The sequence below is a fragment of the Puma concolor genome, chromosome D1 (genome assembly GCF_028749965.1).
Source record: "Puma concolor isolate L17-30 chromosome D1, mPumCon1.1.hap2, whole genome shotgun sequence".
NCBI lineage: Eukaryota > Metazoa > Chordata > Mammalia > Carnivora > Felidae > Puma > Puma concolor.
Window position 1 is genome coordinate 30,034,215 of NC_141676.1, and position 26,089 is coordinate 30,060,303.

The 26,089-nt window shown below is 35.0% G+C and overlaps 2 protein-coding genes across 11 annotated transcripts in view; one reads left to right on the forward strand and one right to left on the reverse strand.

Annotated features, from left to right (window-relative positions):
* IMMP1L (inner mitochondrial membrane peptidase subunit 1) overlaps positions 1-23,248 on the forward strand; it is an 83,161-nt gene extending 59,913 nt beyond the window's left edge. For all 8 annotated transcript variants that reach the window (XM_086677756.1, XM_086677758.1, XM_086677761.1 and 5 more), the window contains 3 exons: positions 2,102-2,228; positions 22,117-22,227; positions 23,081-23,248. In XM_086677756.1, coding sequence (XP_086533882.1) covers positions 2,102-2,228; positions 22,117-22,227; positions 23,081-23,149 — 307 coding nt within the window. In that variant the 3' untranslated portion in view covers positions 23,150-23,248. The remainder of the gene's footprint in view (positions 1-2,101; positions 2,229-22,116; positions 22,228-23,080) is intronic.
* The window catches only part of DNAJC24 (DnaJ heat shock protein family (Hsp40) member C24), a 62,838-nt gene continuing 59,514 nt past the window's right edge, over positions 22,766-26,089 (reverse strand). For all 3 annotated transcript variants that reach the window (XM_086677765.1, XM_025927896.2, XM_086677764.1), the window contains one exon: positions 22,766-24,700. In XM_086677765.1, coding sequence (XP_086533891.1) covers positions 24,570-24,700 — 131 coding nt within the window. In that variant the 3' untranslated portion in view covers positions 22,766-24,569. The remainder of the gene's footprint in view (positions 24,701-26,089) is intronic.

Below are 26,089 nucleotides of genomic sequence, written 5' to 3' on the forward strand. Positions count from 1 at the left end.
ATAGCCATCCGTTTAGGCAAAATAAAAGTCTGCATAACTAGTATTTAAAGCACATGAATCTCTTTTCAGTTAAGTGCACAGAACACTCATATTTATAATAATCACAGTCTCTTATTACTATTTATTCTTTCACCAAATAGTTAATGAGCACCTAACTTATAACATATGCAGTATATTATAGAGAATGTTAAGATGAATAAAATATTGGTCTTTTTCAAAAGCGTACAATTTAGTAGGTTAATCAGGATGTTTATAACTATAAATGTGAAAGGAAAATTTAAACCTTACTCCTATTAAGTTCCTGTAAAAACCCTATTTGAAAGAGTTGAGAGTCCAAGGAAAAATTATTTTGTAAACTCTATAGTTAGACCACCAAAAGTATAATCTGCATTAATATTGGTTTCTGTAAAAACACCTTGACTGAATTATGATTTTTATGTTGCCATTCAAGTACAGAATTTAAGGGTCATATTGATTATTTTTTTTAAACGTAAACTGAATAAAACATCCACAGAAAACATTTTATTTCCCCAAAGCTAGCCAAAATCAACTTTGTTTAGTATGTTACAGTCTTTGCAAACTTATTCATCTGAAAGTTCCTTTGGTATGGTTCCAGTTGGTTGAAAAGAGACTAGTTTTTCCCATTTCAGAGAAAGGGCAGCCTTATATTACCTGCAAATTATAGAATTTAATGTTTTATTTTTATTTATTTTTTGAGAGAGAGAGAGTACAAGGGTGGGGAGAGGGGCAGAGGGAGAGATAAAGAATCTTAAGCAGGCTCCATACTCAGCGTGGGGCCTGACGCAAGGCTCAATCTTGTGACCCTGGGATTATGACCTGAGCTGAAATCAGGAGTTGGATGCTTGACTGACTGAGCCATCCAGGCGCCTCTAGAATTTAGTATTTTAATAGCTTTCAACTCCAGGAAATTATTGTTCCAGTGAATACTATTACTGTAAAATTTCTGATGAAGAAGGCGTCTTTTATAACCTTACATGAGAATCCTTCCTGTATATTCATTCCTCTTTGATTTGGTTATTTAAGACAATTTTGTCTTACCTACCAAACTAAACTTTATTTTTGTTAGCTAATGATTCCAGTGTAATTAATCAGAATTTCATTTTTGACTTGGCTACCAAAAAGTTTAGAACTCATATTAATACTTATGTATATAACAATAACTAGGTTTCTGATTTGACTATCATCTTCCCTTTATTTTTATAGCTTTTGCTATTTTGATATGTGCCCCTTTTATTATAACTAACATCAAATTATTTCCGCAACTGTGTACAAACAATAAGTAAATATATTAAATCCTTTCAAATATGTGGGTTAGTCAACAGAATTCACTTACTACTAATTTTTTGCAGAAAGAGAATTGTGTTCTGTTTGGTTGGGGTGTTAGCCTTATTTTGTCTCCTTCCTCCATTTTGTCTCCTTCATTTCCACTTTTAAAGATCTTTCTTATTTTTCTAACACATATATATTGTTATTTCTTCCATGAATCGTGCCTTTGATAAATAATCATACCCATATTGGTTATATATGTTTGGTACTCCAATTTATTTTTTGTAGTATGTGTTTGGGCAGCTTTTAGCATTTTATTTGGTTGTATCTTCTGATATTATCCCTCAAAAATAAGTCTGACTATACTGTAAATTATCTGGGTTGTTTATATATATTGTAATTCCTCAGTTCTTTGAGCTCTAGGGAAATATTTCTGCTATTTCTATATTTTTATGTGCTCTAGAGTCAATACTACTGGCTGGGCAGTAAAATTAACTTAGTTAATTTGGTGATACTTACACGGAATTGCTTTTACATAGTTTTGGTTCTAAAAATTTGGATATGGAAGTAATATATAGTAGGTACAGTGCAAGAAGGTAATTCTTACGGAATTACCAGAAATTTTAAAATCTTCTAATAGCTTCCACTACTCTTGTTGTATTCTGACCCATAAAACAATCACAAAGCTGGTAAATGTATGAGAGGGTCAGTATGTGAGAGGATAAACAGTGTTGGCTTTAAGTTGTAAGGGTCCGTCCATGTGTTTATGCTTAATAAATAACACTGACCTTTCTTTGACTTTTTTTCCCCTCAGAGGTGACATTGTGATTGCAAAAAGCCCAAGTGATCCAAAATCAAACATTTGTAAAAGAGTAATTGGTTTGGAAGGAGACAAAATCCTCACCAATAGTCCATCAGATTTCTTTAAAAGCCATAGTTATGTAAGTAACATTTTAATTATGTTATTCATTGATTAGCATTAACTGAACACACTGACAAAAGAAAATAACTTTTTTTCATATTTTGAGTATAAGTTAAAATGCTGCATTCAGTAGAATTTAAATATGTTTGTATCAAGGGACGCCTGGGTGGCTCAGTTGGTTGAACATCTGACTTTGGCTCAGATCATGATCTCATGGTTCATGGGTTCAAGCTCTGCATTGGGCTCTCTGCTGTCAGCAAAGAGCCGCCTCCAGTTCCTCTGTACCCCTCTCTCTCTGCCCCTCCCCCACTTGCACTCTCTCTCAAAAATAAGCAAACATTTTAAAAAATATATGTATTAAGAACAACTTGGCCATTATATTTTATATATTTTAGTTCCCTTTAAAGCCCTACATAAATACCTCAATAATAATTGTTGCAGGCATGATTCACCAATGAATGTTAAAATATTGGGCAAAAGTTTGAGAAAAATAACTTATTTGCATAGTCTCAAAGTATCTCCTTCAAGACATTTATTACAAAGGGACAAATAGTAGCTCGTAGAGGGGAAACTGGAAGGCACCACTTAATTGAGTGATCAAGGTTAACTTCACTAATAAAAGGACATATCAACATAATGTAGTTCCTGAAGTGAAGCACTGAGAAGGGCACATCACTTTTGTGGTATTTTTGCAGAAGAAAGTGTAACCTCTGCCTAATCATTGGAAAGCATCAGACAAACCCTGAGTGTCATTCTGCAACATAACTGACTAATACTCTTAAAAAATGTCAAAGTCATGGGACACCTGGGTGGCTCAGTCGGTCAAGCATCCGACTTTGGCTCAGGTCATGATCTCATGGTTCGTGGGTTGAAGCCCGCGTTGGGCTCTATGCTGACAGCTCAGAGCCTGGAGCCTGCTTCAGATTCTGTGTCTCCCTTTCTCTCTGCCCCTCCCCTGCTCATGCTCTGTCTCTCTCCCTCAAAAATAAATAAATAGATGTTTAAAATATATATATATATATAAAATATATAAAATATATATATATATGTGTGTGTGTGTGTGTGTGTGTGTGTGTGTGTGTGTGTGTGTGTGTCAAAGTCATGAAAGACAAGAATTGTCATCGATTGGAGAAGACAAAGGAGAAATGCCAGCTAAATCGCATCTAGGATCCTGGCTTAGAAAATTTTTCCACCGACTTGTTAGTGGCAAATCTGGTAAAATCAAAGTCTGTAGTTTAGTCTTTTTAAATCTGATTTAAATTTTTAGAATAGAAATTGTATATGCCTTAGTCTAATCAACTTGATTATCCAGTTAGAAAAAGAGAGCAAGAGCAGCAGAATGGAAGAGTGAGGAGCAGGTGTAATGTTAGCTCCTCTCACCAATCACCCAGCTGCTGTGACAGAGCTTATGGCAGGGGAGGGTGGTCTTTTCTTTACTGAACATGTGCTTTTCTTACTTTAGTGTTATAACTTAATTTTTTCCTTTCTTAAAAATACTCTGTGTCACCCTCAAATTATTGATGTAGCTGTTACAGCTGTTGACTAACTTTACTGTTAACTATCTTCATTCCCAATATAAAAAAATAATTAAGAATTAAATTGTCTTGGTCATTGTGTATTTATTTTTAACTATAATAGCCTTTGATTGCCTTGTAAGTTTGATCAGTAGATTATTAAATCTATTATTTATGTACCACCCATAATGCACTATGATTCAGCAGTGCAAATGTTTTTGATGTTTATTACCACAATGCTAAACATACTAGTAATTGTTAGCTGATAGTGATAATAATGTTGAAGATGATAGTGTATTATCAGATAACCTATTTTTTTCTATGACCTTCATCATGGACTTGGTATCCTTTTATACTTCATTTAAAAATGTCAGAATTTTCGGGGCGCCTGGGTGGCGCAGTCGGTTAAGCGTCCGACTTCAGCCAGGTCACGATCTCGCGGTCCGTGAGTTCGAGCCCCGCGTCGGGCTCTGGGCTGATGGCTCAGAGCCTGGAGCCTGTTTCCGATTCTGTGTCTCCCTCTCTCTCTGCCCCTCCCCTGTTCATGCTCTGTCTCTCTCTGTCCCAAAAATAAAAATAAACGTTGAAAAAAAAAATTAAAAAAAAAATAAAAATGTCAGAATTTTGCATAATGTTTCATCTTCATATGAGTGTTAACATTTCATAAACATTCTAGTCACCTTTAAGTTGTTTTAGCAACAAGCATATACTTGAGACCAGAAATAATTTTGCCAGTAGACAGAAGAACAAAACATATACATGATGGCATCTACTCTCTGTGTACTTAAACATCATACAATTGTTGGTGTTTTCTTCTTAAGAGTTATTAGAGGAAGAACATCAGGGGATTAGATCTTTGCTAAGTAATCTGAGCAAATAATCAGAGCACTGTAAGATGTAAATTTTTTGAATATTCTGTATAAGGAAATACATTCATCGAATTTTTATTGTCTATGAATCGATAAATTAGAAGACACTGCCATATTGTTCTAGGTATATTTTGTTCACTTTGGTTTGACATTTATAAGTGACAGACATAATTGTAGTACTATTAGCTAACACTTATTATGTATTTACTCTGTACCAGATACTGTTGAAATTCTTTACAAGGCTTAATTTATTTAATCAACCAAACAGCAACCCAATAAGATAGGTAGTAGTAGTATTTGACAGATGAGAGAACTGGACAACAGGGAGGTTAAATAGATTGCCCAGTTTCAAATAGTGAGAGACAGCTGGAATTCAAACACATCCCCTGGCTGCATCCAAAATTGTACTCCTTACCATGCTACTACTACTTCTCCCAAAATAATTTCTACTGATTATTATTATACTCTTATCTCATCAAATTGTACTTCCCTTAAATGTATTTGTCTTCAATATTTTTTTTAAAAAAGAAAGGGGATTATTTTTGATCAGGGGCAATATTGGTCCTGAAAGAGAAGCCACTGATTTTTTTTTTTTTAATCTTTTTTTTTTTTAAATGGTTATTTATTTTTGAGAGACAGAGTGCAAGTGGGAGACACAGAATCCGAAGCAGGCTCCAGAGCGGTCAGCACAGAGCCCATAGCGGGGCTCGAACTCACAGACTGTGAGATCATGACCGGAGCTGAAGCCGGATGCTTAACCGACTGAGCCACCCAGACGCCCCCACCACTGATTTTTTTGAAGGCTTCCCTTCCTCCACCAGTTTTTCTAAGCTGGGCTTTTCAAGCAAGTAGAATTGTATAGTTATTACAGAACCACTGTAGCAAATGTGTTCCATTAATCAAGGTGATTTATAACAAAAATTCATCCAAGTTTGGAGCACTCTGAAGAGATATCCAAACCTTTGCAGGATCTCCCCCTCTAGAGTGTTCCTTTTTCAGCTATCTCTGTGGCACACTGGTGCTGTATATTATGAGATGGGTTTCTTTCCCTACCTATGTAACCTCTTAGAAAAATCATTGTTGTTTATGATGAAGACATTGCTATTCAGATCTTGATTGAGTTGCTTGGTAAAGATGATGAATATTAAATATGTTGTGAATTCCAGGCAAAAAAAAAAAAAATTCTCCTAAGTAGGTGCTTCAGAAAGCAAAACACCAAAATTGTCATTTGGAACCTATAACTTAGAGTTTAGCATATGAAAGAAATAGCATTGTTCGTAAGTTGGCAAAAACGAATATAAACAGATCATTGGTTAAGTGATGTGGAACCATTTTATTCATTCCAGAGTTCTAAAAGTCCATGTGGCAGCAACACTTGCAAACCATGATTTATTTTTTGCATTAAGCTTTTGGAAACTGAGCAGTCCCTATCAGGTACTGTTGGAGTGGGTTTTGCTCATTTCAGTGGTGTTGAGGCCAAAAATGCTTTTCTTGGGTTATGGGCTGAGCACTGGCTACTAGGATATGAGCTTAATTTGTGACTTTGAAAAGAAACATATTATACTCAGCTCAAACATCTTGAATAACTTGCCTTTCCATACTACAGGAATTCCTGAGTTTGAAGTTAAAAGCCACTAATTTGCCAAAAATAATTTAGTTGGAAGTAGAAGCATTTAGCAAATGCTGCTACTATTGGGGTGTAAGACAAATTCATATCTTGTTTTCTTGGAATAACTTCAGACTGCTTTCTGCTTTTACCTTTCCCATTTTCTTGCCTCCCTACACCATCACTGGTTATTCTCTACACAGACTCTGAAATGATCCTTTTTAATAATGGTGCTTGTTAAGTGTAATAATGTTAGTCTTTTCCTCAAAGACCCAAGTGACCTCACATTTCACTCATAAGAAAAGTCTAGGCCTTTCAATATCGTGGAGACCCTGTAAGATCATTCTTCCTGCTGCCTGTACTTGTGGTTAAAGGTCTAATTAGAATACAGCCACTCTCATTTGTTTACATATTGTCTGTGGCTGCTTTCACTGCAAGAGCAGAGTTGAGTAGTTGTAACAGAGAAGATATGGCCTGCAAAGCTTAGGCTGTTTACTATCTGCCCTTTACAGAAGAAGTTTGCTGACTCTTGCTTTAGAATATAAGGTTTTTCATGGCAAAGATTTGTTTTGACCACAGCTGATTTCCTAGCACATGAACTTTGATAGAACATCTGGTAGGTACTTTAAAAATACTTGAAGGGTGGACAAACGTGTATATGTTTAGGGTCCAACCATGTTTTCTTCTAATTTCTGTTCTACTCCTCAATTTCCTTTAGTTTCTGCTGCAAACTTGCTCCTAAGTGCATGTTGTTACTATTTTTCAGGTAAGGTAGGTGTTCCTGTAGCTCAGTAAACCATATAATACTGAGAAATTGGCAATCTGTGGTTATTGTAGTCTTCATAGATGTTTTGAAAGCTAAGCTAGTTCCACAGGCTACCTGACCACCTTCCATGATTCCAGATGAAAGTTGTAGAAAATATTAGGATGTCCTTGTTACTTTGTAGCAGGACAGCAGAGTGCCAATTAAATGTTTCTTTCCCCAAGTGACTTACTTTTGGAATCAGTGACATTTTTCAGCCCTTTTATTAAGCAAACTAAAAATTCACCTGGCTCTGAATTGACTTATTGGTGTGGAATACTCTGAATGTTGTCTAGACTAAGTCTTCTAAAGGAGTGGTAGATGAGGTACCCTGGACCTTCTAAGGGAAGGTTTGTTGCCCCAGAAATGCTGTGGTAGTTTTGTTAGGTAAAGACTAAATTGCCCTAGCAACATGCAGTGCCTGCTAATTAGGCCGTATGGTCACGACAGTTTTCTACATTTCGGTAGACATTCGTGTGCTTTTTGCACGTATTAACTACTATATAAGTATTCTGTTCTTTTGATCCTTTTACTGGTTGGCAGATTAACGACGGGTAAAGTTGTTACCTGTAATTGGTAAATTGTTGCTTTAAGTGTAAACTTCTGCTTTGCATTGGCTATTCACTATATTATGAATCATTTTTAAATCTTTCATGTAATTACAACTTTATAGTTTTTCAACCATAGCAGCCACTGTATTAAATGGACATATTAATAGATCTGTGATTATGGTGATTTCAGTATATTCCTGTAATTAGACCATCACAATCTTTTATTTTTGTTAAAGCAAACATATCTATACTTATTAGAAAAATTATGTTTTAATCTATTATTAACCTATCAAAATATAAGGCTATTTAAAACTTTTTCGTTCTTGCTACCACAGATCCCAGTGTTATACACAAAAGGTGAAATGTTCACCAAACAGTAGTCTGTTAGGTGACTAAGGAATGTAGTATTTCTTGCCTTTAAAAAAAATTATATATATGTTAATAACAACATCATTATTGTTATTGAGAGAGATGTAAGCAATAGAAAACAATTTTATATTTCAGAAAGAACTGATTAAATGTTCTCAGGATATATTGGTGGGATACTGTTTTTAAAAGGAGAAGTTGTAAATGGGGTAATATGCCAGTGATAAAGCTGTTTTACAGTGTATTGGAAAATATTTCTGAAAAACTGATCAGCAAACTGAAAAACTCACTATTTGGACAGTGTTAGAAAATGGTCACTGTATAAAGTTAACACTAATAGCCCCTTACTGTGTACTGTGTATTTAGGTCATAGTTCAAATCCTTGAATATCTTAATGCTGTTTTTCTGTTTGTTTAAATGTCATTTACTTTAGCTAAAAGTCACAACCATATGGTCTTCTATTACCACTTGTATTATAAACACAAAAAGTACTTATGTGGAGGGAAAGGAATCATCAGATTGAAAGGGCTTGTTTATTATAAGCTGCTGATACACTAAATCCTTATGTCATTTAACTAGAAGAACTACCTAATAATGTCACTTATTACAACTAGGATATCTAAGCAAGAGACTTGCTTTTTGCAGACTATAGTGATAAAAACCTGTGCTACACATCCATTTCTCAGCAACGGGTCCCGGGATAATCAATCGTGGCATACTGCTAATGCCTTGATTGCAGCTGATGTGGAGGAAATATGTTTACTCTTTTGCTAAAGTGAAGTTCACTGCGGAGATGACGTGACTTTTTCATCCTATAGCTAACACAATTCTGAAGATAAATTTGACTTATTGTTTACAATTCTGAGGTGTTTTTCTTCTGATATTAACATTAAATAACCATCTTTGAGGCCTCCACAACTTAAGCATTTTCTGATGGGTTCTCTGGACATTTTCAGAATAATTTAATCTTATTTTAACAGTAAGATGTAGTTTATAGAATTTTATTTTGTAGAAATGTATTTTATCTTATGTATGTTTGAATATATATTCATATACATGTGAAGATCAGCATTTGTGCTGAAAGAGTAAAAAGTCTTCTTGAAACTGTGTTTTGCTCACCTAAATATATTTTAACCACTCAGAGTTGGAAAATCAGTGCCATTGATGTGAATCAAGGGAGGCAGTTATGCAATTCAGTAAAATGGAAATATTCATGTATGTTTATCTGAAAGTTATATGAGACCTTTCTACTTTAAGGTTGCCTAAAAGGAATTGGGAGAAAGAAATTAAGAAGACTGAAATTGTAATGCTGCTGTTCAGCGTCAGCACCTGAAGCAGACTGTATCTCTAATGGTAGAGAGTATATTCCGAGTGTCATGTGGCCTCCTAATCTGATACAGTGCTCTGCTGGAAAGCTGCTGTTGACGAGGTGGAATATGTTGAAATGTCTTTTGAAATAAGCGTCTAAATGAAGTTCTTATGTTCCCACTTTAAGTAATTAAAATTCTGTGGGTTTCAGTGACTCACTTAATGTTAGTCCATAAAAGCATTCTCACTCTACTAAAGTATCATCTGCCTAAAATTAGAATTGGAAAAGAGGAATAACATGTAAAAGTAGGTATGCATGTTATAAGACAGTTGAAAATTGTAAGTTAAACTGTTGGCATTATAAGCCATTGTACTGCTAACCTACATATATGAATGCTTTCCTCTTGCATTAGAATTTTCATAACTATTGGAAGATAGCATAGGAATCATTTAGTTTGACACAGCTAGTGCCTGCATCCCCACTAAACACACCTGACGTGCCAACAGAGAGATTTGTCTTCTTAACAGTTAAAACTGTAGGGTGAGCAATTTAAAATTGTAAGCTGCAACTTAAGATTCTGATCTACTTCCTGTACACTGTGTGTATGAATCTCTAAATCAGGAAGGATTAGAGAGTCTTTTTGTCATCTGAAGAAACATGAATTTGACCTGACTTACCTATGAAAAGAAAGTCAAAGTAGGTGTAGGGTCATGGACCAATATGGATTTCTAACCCTAAATGCAAATGTAGTACCTAACCCCCAAACCAATCCCAGCATTTAGGCATCTTCTTTAATGAGGCTGTGCTCCAGAGCAGCTAGAAGCACTGGACTTGGGAGTTGGGGAGGTGGGTTGGTGGAGAAGACGTAAGTGGTCCTCAGAAGCCATAGTGGCAGGTGAAATTTGCCAGACATTAACTTCACAAATTTCCTTTTACTTTTATTTATTTATGTATTTATTAATTCCATAACTAAGTGCTATTGAGCACTTACTTGAGGGCCAGGACTATGTTAAAGTAGATTAAGTCTCTGCCATCAGTGCTGTGCAATAGACCTTTCTGCAAAGTGGGAATATTCTAGATCTGCCTAGTGGCTACCATGCTGCACTGTCCAGCATGGTAGCCACTAGGCACATGTGACTGCTGAGCACAGGACACATAGCTAGTGTGTCTGAGGAACTGAATTTGAATTTTATATAATTTGTAAAATCAAAAGGCCACATGTGTTACTAGAGGATACCAAAATGGACAGTATAGCTCTAGAAGCTTATAGCCAGATTGGAAGAGCAGACAAGGAATTACAATGTGATGAAATAGAATTATATACAGGGTGCTATGATAAGGCACAAGACGATATTTATTTAGACTGGGATCGATAGGATTTTTCCAGACAGGCAGGGGAATAAAGCTTGAGTTGAAATCCTAAAGAATCAGTAGGAGTTGACCAAAGCAAGCAGCATATTCATAAGGTCTAGAAGGGAGAGTATATCATTGTGCTTTGGGCATCTGCCAAAAAGTAAGTTCTCCTGTCTGGGACATATAGTGGGGAGGGGTGGGTAGTGAAAAGAAATGAAAAGGTAAACAGCACTCAGTTCCTTATGTCTCAAACAGGGAAATAACATGATCAGATAATTTTTTTAAAAATCACCCTTAAAATAAAAACTTTAAAGTTTACTTCTTGTGTAAAAAAACCCAATATTATTAAATTCTTGGAAAAAATAGAAAGTCACTCCGATATTAGTATAGATTAATAGAGGAAAGTTTGGAGTAGGAAAGACTGGAGGCTGAGAGACTGGTTAATAGGCTGTAAGACATAATTAAGATAATAACATTAAGAATGGAAAGCAGTACAAAGTTTGGAGAAAGAGTAAGGAAATATCTAGACTGGATGGGATGCTGGAAGAAATGGAACTGAAGGGCTTAAAATGGAGCCAGATTTCTGGTTTTAGCAATGAGGGTAGATGGTACATTAGGAGATTCTGGGGGGACGTGTTAATTTGGGAAATGGAGAGAAGATATAGCCTGTCTAATAAGCCTAAGAGAGACTTTATTTTAAATGAATACAGTGACAGCTAAATTATTATAAGTGGGGAAAAAAACCCAAGTGCTTTCCTAGAATGACATTTGGGTATTATACAATTCCCTCCTGAATGTCCACAGTGTATTCTCATGATCTCTTAGTTAAAACAATGTTTTGGTGCTCTCAGCCCTCAGAGATAAATCTTACTTTTTAAAGATCTCCAGCTATTCTCCTCTTTGTACCTTACTACATCGTTACAAAAAATGTCATCTGTCGTCCACTAGTCTAACTTGGAATTTTGTATTCACAAAGCTAGGTTTCATTTTAAATACCTTCCAAGGTATGGTGCATTAGAGTTGTGGTTTTGATGAATAAAACACAAGTGGAAGAATTATCTATCTGTCAAGAAAAACATGTAACATAATGCCTTTTGTGTGTTTTTTTAAGGCATTGGTAACATCAAATACAACAAGATCTACATATTTCATTGTAATTATTTCTTCTTTGGAGTATGGACTCTTTTCTACCCCAGATTTTCTATTTCTTATACCATTTCAGCTGTTGAATCAGATTTCTTAGCCAGTCTCCATATGAAATACTTACGTATGGGAGCCATAGAAAATGGAAAAAAGCTCTATTCATTCATCTATAGGAGTAATTCCATATAGGGATGAGTTTTGACTTTGGGAAGAATTATTTGAAGTCCCAGGAATAAAAATTTTGGTGGAAACATAATAGTACATGCTTTGCACAGTATGTATATATCTGATTTGCCAACTGTTTAGACTTTTCTCAGAGAATGAGAAAATTCATTATTTACATACTTACCACTCCATTCTACTACTCTCTGAAATACCCTGTGTTTCATTAAGTGAGGCTCATCTTTTGGAATATGAGAACCAGAGTGTACAGTAGGGTGTATTAAAATGAAGCTACAGAGATAGTCTTGAAATGAGAATTGAGATGCTTCTTTTAAGTACTAATCCAAAAGCAAAACAGGTAACATTATTTTACAAATAGAACAAAAAAGAAGAGCAAAATAATCTATTGTCCTAGAAAAACAATACTATAGGATTGGGACATTAATATTAGATGGCTAGGATGGCAAGGCATATTTGTTGTCTGATCTCAGAAGCTAAGCAGGGTCAGGCCGGGTTAGTACTTGGATGGAAAAGGCATGTTTGTTGGCTTTAGTCCCAACACCTTCCCCCACTGTGTACCTTCTGACTGGTTGGTATACAGTTGCAAAGAAGTGAAAGCTTCACAAGGAAGAGCCTAAGCATTTGGTATTTAATAAACATTGCTTAAGATGCCTGTTGAAAAAATAAAAATGGTAGTCTTAACTACATTTGGGAGATTTGATCTTAAAAACTGAATTTCACTTTGCAGAGAACTGGGTAAACTGTTTAGGAAACTAGGAACAAAGAAAGCCCATCAGACACCATTCATACCAGCAGGTGGGGCAGCTGATAAACACAGTAGCTAATAATTAGTGAGTGCTAACTGGGTGCCAGGAGCCTTATGTATTGTTTCATTTGGTTCTCCGAAATATTTCTGTAAGGTATTTATTAGTCTCAGTTATATAGAAGAGTTTTAAATAACCTGCCTAAGGTACTTAACCTAGTAAGTGGCAGGGCTACATTTTGAACTCAGGACTCTTGTTCTGTAGACTGTATCTTTTAACCACTGTGCTGAGACAGCCCATCAGAAATTCCTCTTCAGGCTGGATGGAGGTATTAAGTACTTGCAGAGCTTAGCTTGCAATAGCTATGAGAATGAGCAAGTCAAGTCTTAGATTAAGCTCTAAACCTATTCAGCAAGCAGATGCTCAATAAGCATCCCCCATCATTACTCCAACCTGGAGCTATAGCCTATTGGAACTTCTGTGAAATTCCTCTTTGGTGATAATTGGCTAATGAACCCAACGTGGCACATTTTTAAGTAGGGAAGAACAATAACAGTCCCCATGAATGATGCAGATAGAAGAGTAATAAGTGAGCATTTAAATGGGGAGAAAAAGAAGCAGAACTGCCCGGAAATAGTACCCACTGAAATAATCAGTGTGTTAACTGTTTCCTGCCTGGTCCTTACAAATGTTAATCCCTTTGTCAGGCATCTAGCATTTGGGAGTCCCACCATCAGGACTCCAGGTAGACAAACATGGGCAAGAAGTTGTGCCAAGGAGAATGTCCATGAAAATAGAATGTTTGTGAAACTGTTTCTGAGTTTGGCTTTCAGAGATACTCATAACTGGCAGTTGAGACTCCCATTTTTTGAAATTAAAATTAATCATGTTTTCTCTGTCTTGTGTTATCAAAAGCTCTTCTACTTGATGGCCTCCTAGAGGATTCAGTGCTTCACTTTCTGACATACATATCTTTGTTTATAGCTTTTGTTGGTGTTATAGGGAGCATAAACTCCAATAATTATTGATGATGTTTCTAATTTTGCTTTTGCATGAATCATACTAATACTGGGTTTTATGAAGTTCTTTTAGAACTATATAATTATTTCATTTCCCAATATTCTCCCTAGTAGCTTGTATGCACAGCATCTTACCATGGCTATGTTTTGTTTATATAAGTCATGATTAAGCAGAATATGCATTAGCCACATAATGGTATATAGTAATTTGACGTGATCCTGCTTAACTGGAAGATAGTAACATAAAAAACAATTTTTTGGCATTAATTGTTAGAGTGAAATGACATGTGAAATGAAATGTACATTCATCATATGGGCTTTTTTCCAGGGTAGGGAAATTATACATTTTTATATTTCACATTTATCATTTCAGGAGACCCAAAACAAAATCTTGAAAATATATGTGGAAAATTACATACTCTTAAGATTAAAGTGGTAACTGATGTATTACCCCATTTACTTTTGCCAAAAAGAAATAAGGCTTTATCTGACTGCTTTCATAAAATCTGTGTACCTCTCCTTTTCCTTTATAATTCAGGAAAAGGAAAAAATGATGTCAAAAAAGGATTCCTAAAACTTTGTCCCTTTCCTTGCCTTTATGATCTTTGTTTGTTTCTTTAATAACTACTGTTTTCCTTTTCATTTATAGTCGTTTTAGAAAGCTTACTGAGGTTTGAGTAGTAGCAGGCCAGTGCATACCCTACCTTTGTTGCCTGTAGATTATAAAATATCCCGCCAAAAAGGGTTAATTAACAATGAATCTATTATTAGGGTTTTCTGTTTCTTGAAACTTTTGAAAGGCCAGACATACAAATATTCTTCAGTTGGAACTTTTTCTTAATTAGATATTTTTTGCTTAAATAAATGAGTTTGATTGCTATTTAGTAAATGTGTTATTTGATATTGTGGACTCTTGCATCAGATTTCACTTGAATCCAGAAAAGTAACACCTGTGGGTTGGTTCACAAAGCCTCTTTTGTTAAATGGACACCCGCGGGCCATGAGGCAATTACATTTGTTGCTTGTACTATAAAGGAGGCACTTAACTAGACCTCAGTAAGTATAGCTAAGAACTAGAGGCTTGATTCTTTTGTCCAGCCCTGAGATTAGGTTTTATCATACATCAGGAAGTAAACCTCTGACGTAGAAAGGAAAAACAAGAATGTTTTAAGGGTTCTTTCAATGCTTTAAAAGTTAGGCCTGGGAAAATTCAGATTAGAGCCCAAGTAAAAATTTCTATGTGGTATTCATTGTAAACATGTTCATATCTTCTTACTCAGCTTCACAAATTCATTCAAGTTGGTATGGCAGATTTACAAAGGTATGAACAGGAAAAGTAATCTAACCATTTACAGTTTTGGTTATGAGAAGTAACGAACAAAGGCATGGATGGAATTAGGGATTTCCATTTTTGGTAATTTGCAAACATTTATTATAAATGAGTTTATTGGTGTCCTTACTACTTTAGTTGCAAAGTTATAATAGCTCTTTTTAAAATACATTTTAAACTACCATTTTATCTATTAATATTTTATTATAATATTGCTATAGGATTTTTTTCTCTTAACTGGTTTGAATATCCAATTTAGTGATAAACAGTAGGTTATCCCACAGATAATAACTGTGTTTGGGGTTAGAAAATTTTTGTTTTGTTTCTTGTCTCAGTCTATACCAGAAAGGTCAAGTTTTAAGTTTTGGACCCATACCAAAAATGTGTTGTACTTTATGTTTATTTAAATAAATGAGTTCTTAGCTAGGCTAACATTTTAGTTATCCAGAGATCTGGTAACAGTAGTGCGAATCGCAATCATTTATTTGTACTATAGAAAGAAACAGAACCTTCTATATAGATTGGAAGTTCAGTCCCTCTCTACACTATCAAAGGCAAAAAAAATAATAAATAATTGAACAAAGCTCATCCTAACCTGCATTGTGATGGACAGTGTTCTCTTTTCAAAAAGTACAAGTATCACTGAAGGGACGAGGCATATTAAGATACATATATGTGTGTGTATATATGTATATATGTATATACACACAGACGGCCCCTGATTCATTATGGTTTGACTTAAGTTTTATTTTTACTTTATTGTGCTGCAAAAGCGATACATATTCAGTAGAAACTGAACTTCAAATTTTGAATTTCGATATTTTCCTGGGCTGATGTGCAGTAGGATACTGTCATGGTGCTGGGAAGCAGCAGGTGACCCACAGCTTCCAGTCAGCCTCACAAATCAAGAGGGTAAAGTGACCATTTGCAACCAACCATCCTGTACCATACAGCCATTCTGTTTTTCACTTTCAGTGCAGCATTCAATAAATTACTTGAGATATGTCACCCTTGGTTATAAAATAGGCTTGTGTTAGGTGATTTTTGCTCAAGTGTAGGCTAATATGTGTTGTGTGTTTAAACTAGGGTAGGCTAAGCTATGGCATCCGGTAGGTTAGGTGTATTCAATGCCTTTCCGACTTAGAATACAGGTGATCCTTGAACAGACAACATGGGTTTGAACTGCATGGGTCCATGTACACGTAGATTTTTTTATACTATGGTACTGTAAATGTATTTCTCATCCTTATGTTTTTCTGAACATTTTCTTTATTTTATTGTAAGAACACAATGTATAATACATATATAAAATACGTGTTAATCGACTGTTTATGTCATCAAGGCTTCCCGTCAACAACAAAACTATTAGTAGTTAAGTTTTGGGGGAGGTCAAAGGGAATACATGAATTTTCGACTAGTGGGAGGGGGGTCGGCACCCCAGTCCCTATTGTTCAAGGATCAACTGTATTTTCAACTTATGATGGGTTTTTTTGGACATAACTTCATGGTAAGTTGAGGAAGATTTATATACATTTTTAAATTAAGCAATATATACTGCTCATAAACATGTAAATTTTGAAATATGTAAATTTTGTGGGGTTCTTTAAATATTTATACATATTGCCCTGCAACTTTTTTCACTGTCTTCATGTAAATCTATTTTTTTTTAACCAGCTGTCTATTATATAAATAAGTCATATTTTACTTAACCTCTACCTACTGAGGAACATTTCTACTTTTGCCAATTTTGAGATACAAGCAATACCATGTTGAGCCTCCTTATTTGTACATGCTGAGTTTGGCAAATCTTTTCTAGAGATTTTGAAGGGAAAGGGTAAAACAGAAACATACAGGGGATGCAACTGAAAGGGATGCAAGGTGGAGAGAGATGCCACTTTACTTACATGAGAACTTTTAGTTCTTACCAAAAGTATTCTCTTCATATTACTATGAAGTATGCTAAGAAAAATTATACAGACTTATAAAATTAGATAATTTGAACGTTTGTTTCTGGCAACGATGAAGTGATCCTGAATTTGCTCTCCTGTCATAAATAACTAGAAAATCGGACAAAATATGTGGAACACCTGTTCTCAGAGAATGCAGAAGCAGGAAGTACAGGACAGATTCCTAAGAGAGGAGAAACAAATAAAGCAAACCCTTTACTTGTCCCTACATTCTCCTGTAAGGCAGGAGGTACCTTTCAGGAGGTACTGAAGTAAAATTTGAGCCAAAGGTAGTGGTTTTGCTGAGCTGAAGAGACAGAGACTGGAATAGAGGGAAGTTTAAGTAGTTGGGACTTATGGATAAAACTGTCTGGGAAAGCAGAGCTACCGAATGATCAACATAAATCTCCATAGATGTTCTCTTGGCTTTTGCTGAATACTAAATTGTGCCCATTTATGGGGAAACCTAGAAACTGAGCAAAGAAGGAGTGGGGAGCCAAGCAATTCCCAGAGCTCACACAGGGCTGAGAGCAACTGGAGTTCTGACCAGCCAGAACAGATAGATGTCACTGAATACTCAGCATATTCAATAGAGATCCCAGAATATCCTGCCTTAGTAGTAGGCCTAACGTAGCCCTTAGAGTACACTGTGAGATAGACCCAACCTAACAAACTTAAAAACGAGGCTTGAGAGGCGCCTGGGTGGCTCAGTCAGTTAAGCGTCTGACTTCGGCTCAGGTCGTGATCTCGCGGTCCGTGAGTTCGAGCCCTGCGTCAGGCTCTGTGCTGACAGCTCAGAGCCGGGAGCCTATTTCAGATTCTGTGCCTCCCTCTCTCTGACCCTCCCCCAATCGTGCTCTGTCTCTCTCTGTCTCAAAAATAAATAAACATTAAAAAAAGTTTAAAAACCGAGGCTTGAAAGGAATAAGCTGATCCACAGCTAACTTAACTGCCTCCCCTAAAACAAGCAGACCTCCCTCAACATTCAGCACACTCTAAAGAAACACAACAAAATCCACTCAACAAATGAATGTCCAGCTTAATCACAAATTACTGGACATGTGAAGAAGTATGAAAGTGTAACCAGTAACCAGAAGAAAAATCAATTAAATCCAGAAAAGGCAGAAGTAATGGAATTAATAGACATGTGCTTTAAAACACTAATTCTAAATATTTTCAAGGATCTCGAGGATGAACATAATGAGGAAAGAAACTGTAAATATAAAAAAGAACCAAATGAAATTTCTAGAGCTTAGAAAACATTGTATAGTGTTTGTAATAGATTAGACTGCAAAGGAGAAAAGATCCTAGTCTATGAGAAAATGTTTGCAATACCTGTCAAAGGACTTATACTCAAGGTAAAAAAGGGATTCTTAAAATGAGTAAGAAAACCCATTTTAAAAACTGAGTAAAATATTTTAATAGATATTTCACAAAAGATATGCTAATAAGCACAAGAAAAAATGCCCATCAGAGAAATGCAAATGAAAACCACAATGTGATACCAATAACCTACTAGAATGGAAAAATATTTTTTTATAAGTTTATTTTTGAGAGTGAGGGAGTGCACACACACACACACACACACACACACACACACACACACACATGCATCAGTTGGGGAGGGGCAGAGGGAGAGAATCCCAACCCAACTCCATGCTGACAGCACAGAACCTGATGTGGGGCTTGAGCCCACGAAACGTGAGATAATGACCTGAGCTGAAATAAACAGTTGGATGCTTAATCAACTGAGCACCCCAAGGTGCCCCTAGTATGGCAAAAAAATTTTTAAAGGAATATACCAAGGTGTGGAGCAACCAGAATATTCATACATTGCTGTAGGAGTGTAAAATGATTTAATTACTTTGGAAAAGTTTAAGGTTAAGCATACACTTATGGCCCATAAATTCTACCCCTTGGTATTTACTGAAAAGAAATGGATTTACACAATGTTTATAGTGCTTTATTTGTAACAGGCCCAAACTTCAAAGAAAAATGTCCATCAGTAGATTTATGAGCAAACATTGTGACTTACAATAGAATTCTACTTAGAGGTAAAAAGGAATGAATGACTGATACATACAAGATAGATTAATCATAAAAAATTGCTGAACAAAAGCCAGATACAAAATAGTATGTACGTACAATCTTGTTTATATGAAATTTAGGACCAGGTAAAACTAATTTCTAGTCATGGATCTCATCAGTTGCCTGGTACTGGGATGGGAACTTTTACATCTTGACTGTGATTAAGTTATGTAGGTGTGCACACCTTCCAAAACTAGTGTCAAACTTGAAATGAGTGCCCTTTACTGTATATAAGTATACCTCTATAAAACTGATTTTTAAAGTGTACATCGCACTCTATACCAAAAATAAGTGGAGTAATTTCAACATCATGATTTTTTTACTGGAGACTAAGTAATTGACAGGTCAGCAAAGGTGACTGCTTTGATTTTAAGAGATCCACACTTAGAGGTTTTCCTGTTTATAGAGAAGCTCGTATTAAAGAGCTCATAAGTGATGAGGTTGTTTCCTTGATTTGTGTACTTTATATCAAGCATTGACGTCTGTGAGATGTAGAGGATATTCCTTTACTGTAAGTGGACGCATGGGGATTAGAACGTATAGGCTTCAGATAAATGGGATTAGCATGTCCCATATTTGAACCTACTTCTATTAACTATCAATAACAGTACTTCACAGGTTGTTTTAAGGAGCTAATGAGTTTTTTTTTTTTTTTTTTTTTTTTTTAATTAAATAAACCAGAAAGCCATGTATTACATACTGGCTTGCTTTACTCTCCCCTCCCTTTTGTTCCACTCCTTGCAATCAAGGACTAGGTAAAGATAGCCTGGGTCACAGTCTTCCATAGGCTTCTGGTAATATGTTCTGGGTTCTCTTAGCATATTCCTTTCTGTATTTGTTAAGTTATACCAGAGATAACACTTCATCACTGTATTTAGCTAACTTGAAAGAAGCTTAGGTCATACAAAAGTGATTGTGCTTTACAAGAATTTCTACTCACTAATATTACCACCAAATATCGGAATTCCAGTTTTGGCTTAGTTGTTGCAAAAAATAAAGATCATGGCATAAATACTGTCTATTTGCTTGTTTGATCATAAGATAGTAGACTTAACAAAAAACCCAAGCAGGTTAGTAACATGTTGTAATCCAGGGCCCCAAGCAAGGCAGGCTTTTTAATCAGTGCTCTAAACAATCAAGAGTATTTGATATGGGCAGGCAAGGTTGGGGAAAACTTCATGGATAAATGGAATATATATTGGATCCTGGTTTATTATGTTTTTTAGAACTCAGAAACAAACACATATTAAAAACTATGGAAATTTAAACATAAATGATGTCTATATTATAGCTTCTCCCAGAGTGGTACTTTGAGACTATGTTAATGACACATGGCTTTTCCAAATATACTATTTTGTTCCTTTTTCATTTATGACCTGAGATGGATTCATTTCTCGAGCAGTATTAAGCTTCACTGCCATAAATCCACTTATTTTATAGGTAGGAACTAGTCTTGCTTTTGACTCTAGAACCTATAACTAGTTCCACTAATAAAAATGAGTGATCTTATAGTATCTGATATTCTTTCAAGAAACTTGTTCTTTCTCTACAAGTAGATTTAACATTGAAATCTGTCTACATGAAAATAATTAACTTGATTTGTTTTGGGCAAATATTTCTGCATAAGACATTCCAAAATTATATGATTCCTGATGTAAAGTGAAATTCAGATTTTATATACTTGTACACATTCATTTTTTCCAAAAGGTAACATGGGTGTTTGGGGGAAAGAAATGAAAAATAGGTAGATCACACAGGATTTTTAGGAAAGTGAACACACTCTGTGAGATTATAATGATGAATACGTGTTCTACATTGGCCAAACCCGTAGAATGTACAACACCAAGAGTAAACCCTAAGTTAAGTCTGGACATTGAGTGATTATGATGTTGATGTGGGTTCAGCAAGTGTAACAAATCTACTACTGTGATCAGGGATGTCAATGGGGGAGGTTATGTATGTGTGGGGGCAGGGGATAGGTCGTAAATCTCTGTACCTTCCTCTCAGTTGTGCTGTGAACCTGTAACTGCCCTAAAAAAAGTCTTTAAAAAGCAGTAATTTGTAACATTTTTTAATATTGCAGTCATTTCTTATTAAATCCAATAGGAGTATTTTTCTTCATATAAGGTCCCTAAGTAATAAATAGCCAGTCAAAAGAAAAGTGAAAAGAAATTTCTTCTCAGTAGGTCATTTTGGTCTGGTCAATAATTCAACTTTTCTGAGTAACAAACTGTAAAATAATTTGTAAAATGCAACTTTAAAGATAATTGCTGCCGAGTAATTTTTAAATATGGTATATTTCATATCACAGAGGGCATTTTTTTTTTAAGTAAGGTGTTCTAAATATTCTTGTGGTTGACAGAGTAAAAATTTAAACTTAACGTTATTTACCAGTTAATACCCAGGACATATAGGAGATAGGGTCTTTCATTTAGTAGAAGGTCACCATCATTAATTTACAACTGATGATTTTATAATAGGTCCTTCTAGTTCTTGATGGTCATTATTGAAGTATAATGCATTGAAGATATTGCCTGTACAAAAGCAGAACAGGGATCTTAATTAGAATTCTGACAAGCCCACTCCAATAAAATGATGAGATTATTTGTAATTGATGTCACAATCAATTACCATTTAGTTCATCATGAGCATTCTAATAGGTCTAGCCTTGGTATTGGCCCCAGGATGTTGCTGAGTGAGTGGCTGCCCTGCTTATGCTGTTATAGAGACAGGAGGGCACATTTTCAGTCAGCATCCTAATGACCTCTTTTGAAGTCTATTAAATTAATGACCCTGTCACACTGTTTTGATCTCTTATAACCTCAGTTTGGGGTTTGTGTAACAAATTAATGTTTGGGAACCATGTGGCAAAAAAGATCTTTTAAAATGTTGAAACCTTCACATTACTTACTAATATTCAGTAGAAGATATTGTGCAAGAGATAAAAGCAAAAATACAAATCACAGGGTTTGTATTTTATGAGAACTTTAAAACATTTCTCCATACTACCAAAAAGACGCGCTTCTTACAGTACCCAAATTTATTTTTCTTTCTGAAAAGGGGCTGCTTTCTTCTCTAATTCTAGGTGCCAACAGGTCATGTGTGGTTAGAAGGTGATAATCTACAGAATTCTACAGATTCCAGGTATTATGGACCTATTCCATATGGACTAATAAGAGGACGTATCTTTTTCAAGGTATTATTTTCTGCTTAAAATTTAGGCTTTCTTATCTGAGCTGGAAAAAAAAAATTTCTTTCAAAATGAACTTTGAAATATTCAGCTATCAATGGACTTAACTGTAGCAGTGACTACATTTAGGAACCTGCTGGCCTTCAGAGCTATAAACATTACCCTTTCCCCCACTGAGATAGGTAATTAAGAGTAATTTTTTGTTTGAATAATAAAAATTCAAACTACTTTAGTTATAAGAAGCCTTTCATTTAAATCTCCAAAATGTAATTCTTTCTCATATAACTTTTACAACTATATGTTTACCTTGGGCATAAATTAATATACATTTGCAGAAGAACAGTGTCGAGTCAAACAAACTACCTGTTAAGCAGGGATATCCCAGTTAAGTACACCGAGTAATGGTCTTACCATGGTTATAAATGTATGACTCAGGAAAGATTATTATTTTCACTGGCAGTGAGAAGAAGAACACATGAATACTTGGGGTTGTTGGATAATTTGCAGGATTCTTTGCACTTACGCAGATGTTATATTCAAATACTTAGGTTCAGGGTTCACTTTATTTGAGAGTAGTAAAACAAAACACAGACACACATATTCATACATCTATATTCACGCACTATACACAGGTAACTGATATAACACATCAGTGTTCCAAACTTTAGAGTTTAAATACATGTACACATACAAGTTTACTTTCTAAAGTCTTATTTTGATATAATTTGTTCTTGACTAAAGAATAAGGAGAACGTATTTCATATATGGCATAGAGAAAACAGATGGATAAAAACAGGGAGTATGATGATGATATAACATCATTTCATTAATTGTCTTCAATCACATTTTGATTTTACAGATTTGGCCTCTGAGTGATTTTGGATTTCTGCGTGACAGCCCTAATGGCCACAGATTTTCTGACGATTAGCAAGCATTTATTCTTTTGATTTCATTATTCTCTCCTATTCAAGTGAATTTATCATTGCCACTGAAACCATGTACTTACTAATAAACTATTTGCTATTTAGTTTTAGTCATTTTTAATTGTTAAATGTAAAGAATAAGCAACACACACTGCAAGCTATATTAGTTCAAAATATATGGATAAAAATGTAATCCAAAGTAAGTCCTCTAAATTTTATGATAAATATAAAAATATTTTTAGGGAAAAAACCTGGGTGACAACCTCACTTTTGAACTTTTGGTTTTATAGCTATGATGAACGTAATCTCTTGAATATGCCTTATACTTTAGCTACATTTACAAGTCAGAGTAGTAACTAGTCTTGTAAGTACAAACTAATAATAAATACCAGGAGTTCAACCTAATAAAAAACTGCTAAGTCACATGCTTGGTTCACTCATTTGAAATTAGGTAATGAAGTTTCAGTGATCCCATAAAGGATTTCTCAGATTTTTTAAAAATGAGTTCTGACTTACACTGTACATAGATTATCAAATGCAAAGAAAAATAAAATCTTTAGAGTGTATTGTAATCAATAACAACATTATAAAAGTCCATTTGTTCATACCAGCAATGTAGTGGTTTTCTATTCATAAATAGAGACATTAATACTCTTAGACTTTGAAATAAAAAGGAAAGTAATGCATCTGTTTCAAATTAATATTTTTAAAAAAACTGCCACTTCCTAAGTTACATTTAAAGTTGAAGATGGCAGTGTTCAAGCCTTACTCCCTTTAATGTAGCCACACGAAGACTCAGGGAAGATAGTGCCAGGACCAAAGTCAAGTCTTTTGACTCCAAAGCTGTCTTTTCCACAGTTGCCACTTTACCTTCCTGAAGGTAACTTCATGAATATCCATATCCAGTCCTAGTTATGAGACAACTAGGTTCACATGCTATTCACAAAGATTCTAATTTAACTCTAATGACCTGAGAATTTGAGATACTTGTACAACAGGCTGATAACTTTAGCACAAATAAATGTCATGTTACTTCAGAAACTTAGTAACTATAAAGGAACATGATGATACTGTGACGCTTAACAAGAGGAGACATGCTTATTTGAAGAAAAGGAAAATTCTTATTTTGTACCAAGGAGAAAATGGACCAAATAACAAAAGTTCTCAGATGGGAATTCACAAAATATAATTTATAATTCAAGTCTTTTTTGTGATCTACAAATATAAATTATAAATACATATAAATGAGTTCATTTTCTATTAACCTAGGGTGGCCCTCGCTTGAGTCTTCTATTTTCTCTGCAAATAAAAGAGCTGACAAAAAAAGAATCCTGCTTCTTTTTATCAGCTTTATACATTTACTTGAATGGGCGCTCTTCAACATGTATGAATACAGAGTTAAAGGATCCCATTTAGTGAACAATTTCAGCCATAATGAAGGAGTTCTATTATTAGTGAACATGTATCACAAGAAACCAGGGTAACTTCTTCTGCTTCATCCTTGGAAACACTGTATTTTCCACCACATCGGCAACTCAGAGAAAAAGTGTGATCATCTGTAAAGAAAACAACATGATGCATCAAAGGTTTACAAGTAACTATTTCAACACCTTTTTAAAAATGCAGCTTATGTCACAGAAATTGCAAACCAAAAAAGATTTTCAGTAAGTATAAAATGTATCTAAATAAGAACTTGAAAAGATTTCTTATATAGGGGCAATGTTTCTAAAAATTACCTACCAAAGAATCTTTTTGTTTTGTTTTATTTTTATTTACTTTGAGAGAGAGGGGGAGAGAGAGAATCCCAAGCAGGTTCTGCGCTGTCAGCACAGAGCTCAACTCAGGGCTTGATCTCATGAACTGCGGGATCATGACCTGAGCCAAAATCAAGAGTCGGACACTCAACTGAGTGAGCCAGCCAGGCACCCCAAAGATCTTGAGGGGACAGCAGATGCTCAGGGGTGACCCATGACATTTATTTGAAGTCTTCTGTTTTCTGTTTTAAAATATAAATTTTACATTCCTCTCAATTTATTTGTCCAAATTATTACTGTGAAGGAAAGAGAAAAATAGCTCTACATGTTTTATTGTTAAGCCACATGCTTTTTTGCCTGGAGTATATCCTTTTAGAGAAAACTCTGCTAACTTAACTGTTAATCAAGTTTAACATTTTAAATACTCTCTGTTCTAGTATCACACTAATTCTGTGAAGTGAGATGCCCAACAGAGAGCATACAGCACAAGGTTTAGTCTACCAATGGTAGAAATTTCACTAAATCTGTCCTCTTGACAAGTTGAAATGCTTATGTCCTTTAACTGAAAGAATCTCTGATTCACTGGTCATTCCATTTCAGTGTCACTGAGAAGTGACTGTCAAAGAAAAATAATGATTGATCACCTTATCCTGCTACTGCCAAAATTTTTTATTACAAATATATCAAATATCTTCATTCAGTTCTCAAAAATTTTTAACACTCAGATCTTATCATATATGCCACTAAAAAAAAAAAAATTCGACCGACTTCTATTTGTTCTCTAATCAAGTTTGGCCTTGGAAAAATTAACAAGACAACTTTTGGGGTGCTTGGCTGGCTCAGTCGGTACAGCATGTGACTCCTGATCTCAAGGTCGTGAGTTCAAGCCCCATTCTGGGCATGGAGCCTACTTAAAAAACAAATAAACAAATAAGCCAATTTTACGTGTTTCTTTTACCAGTAAGGAAAACATGAATTCATTCACACAATCCTTATTTCTCATCACAATGCCTTTTTTCTCCATAGACAAAATTATTTGATCTTGTATTTTAAAATGCTAACATCCTTTCTGTCTGAGCCAACATATATACTGTAGTAGAGCATGCTTTCAAAGTGAATTGTTTCATTATTAAATTGTCTAAAACTGTACATATTCTAACCAAGGGTTTTCTTAAGCTAAATCTCCCTCTT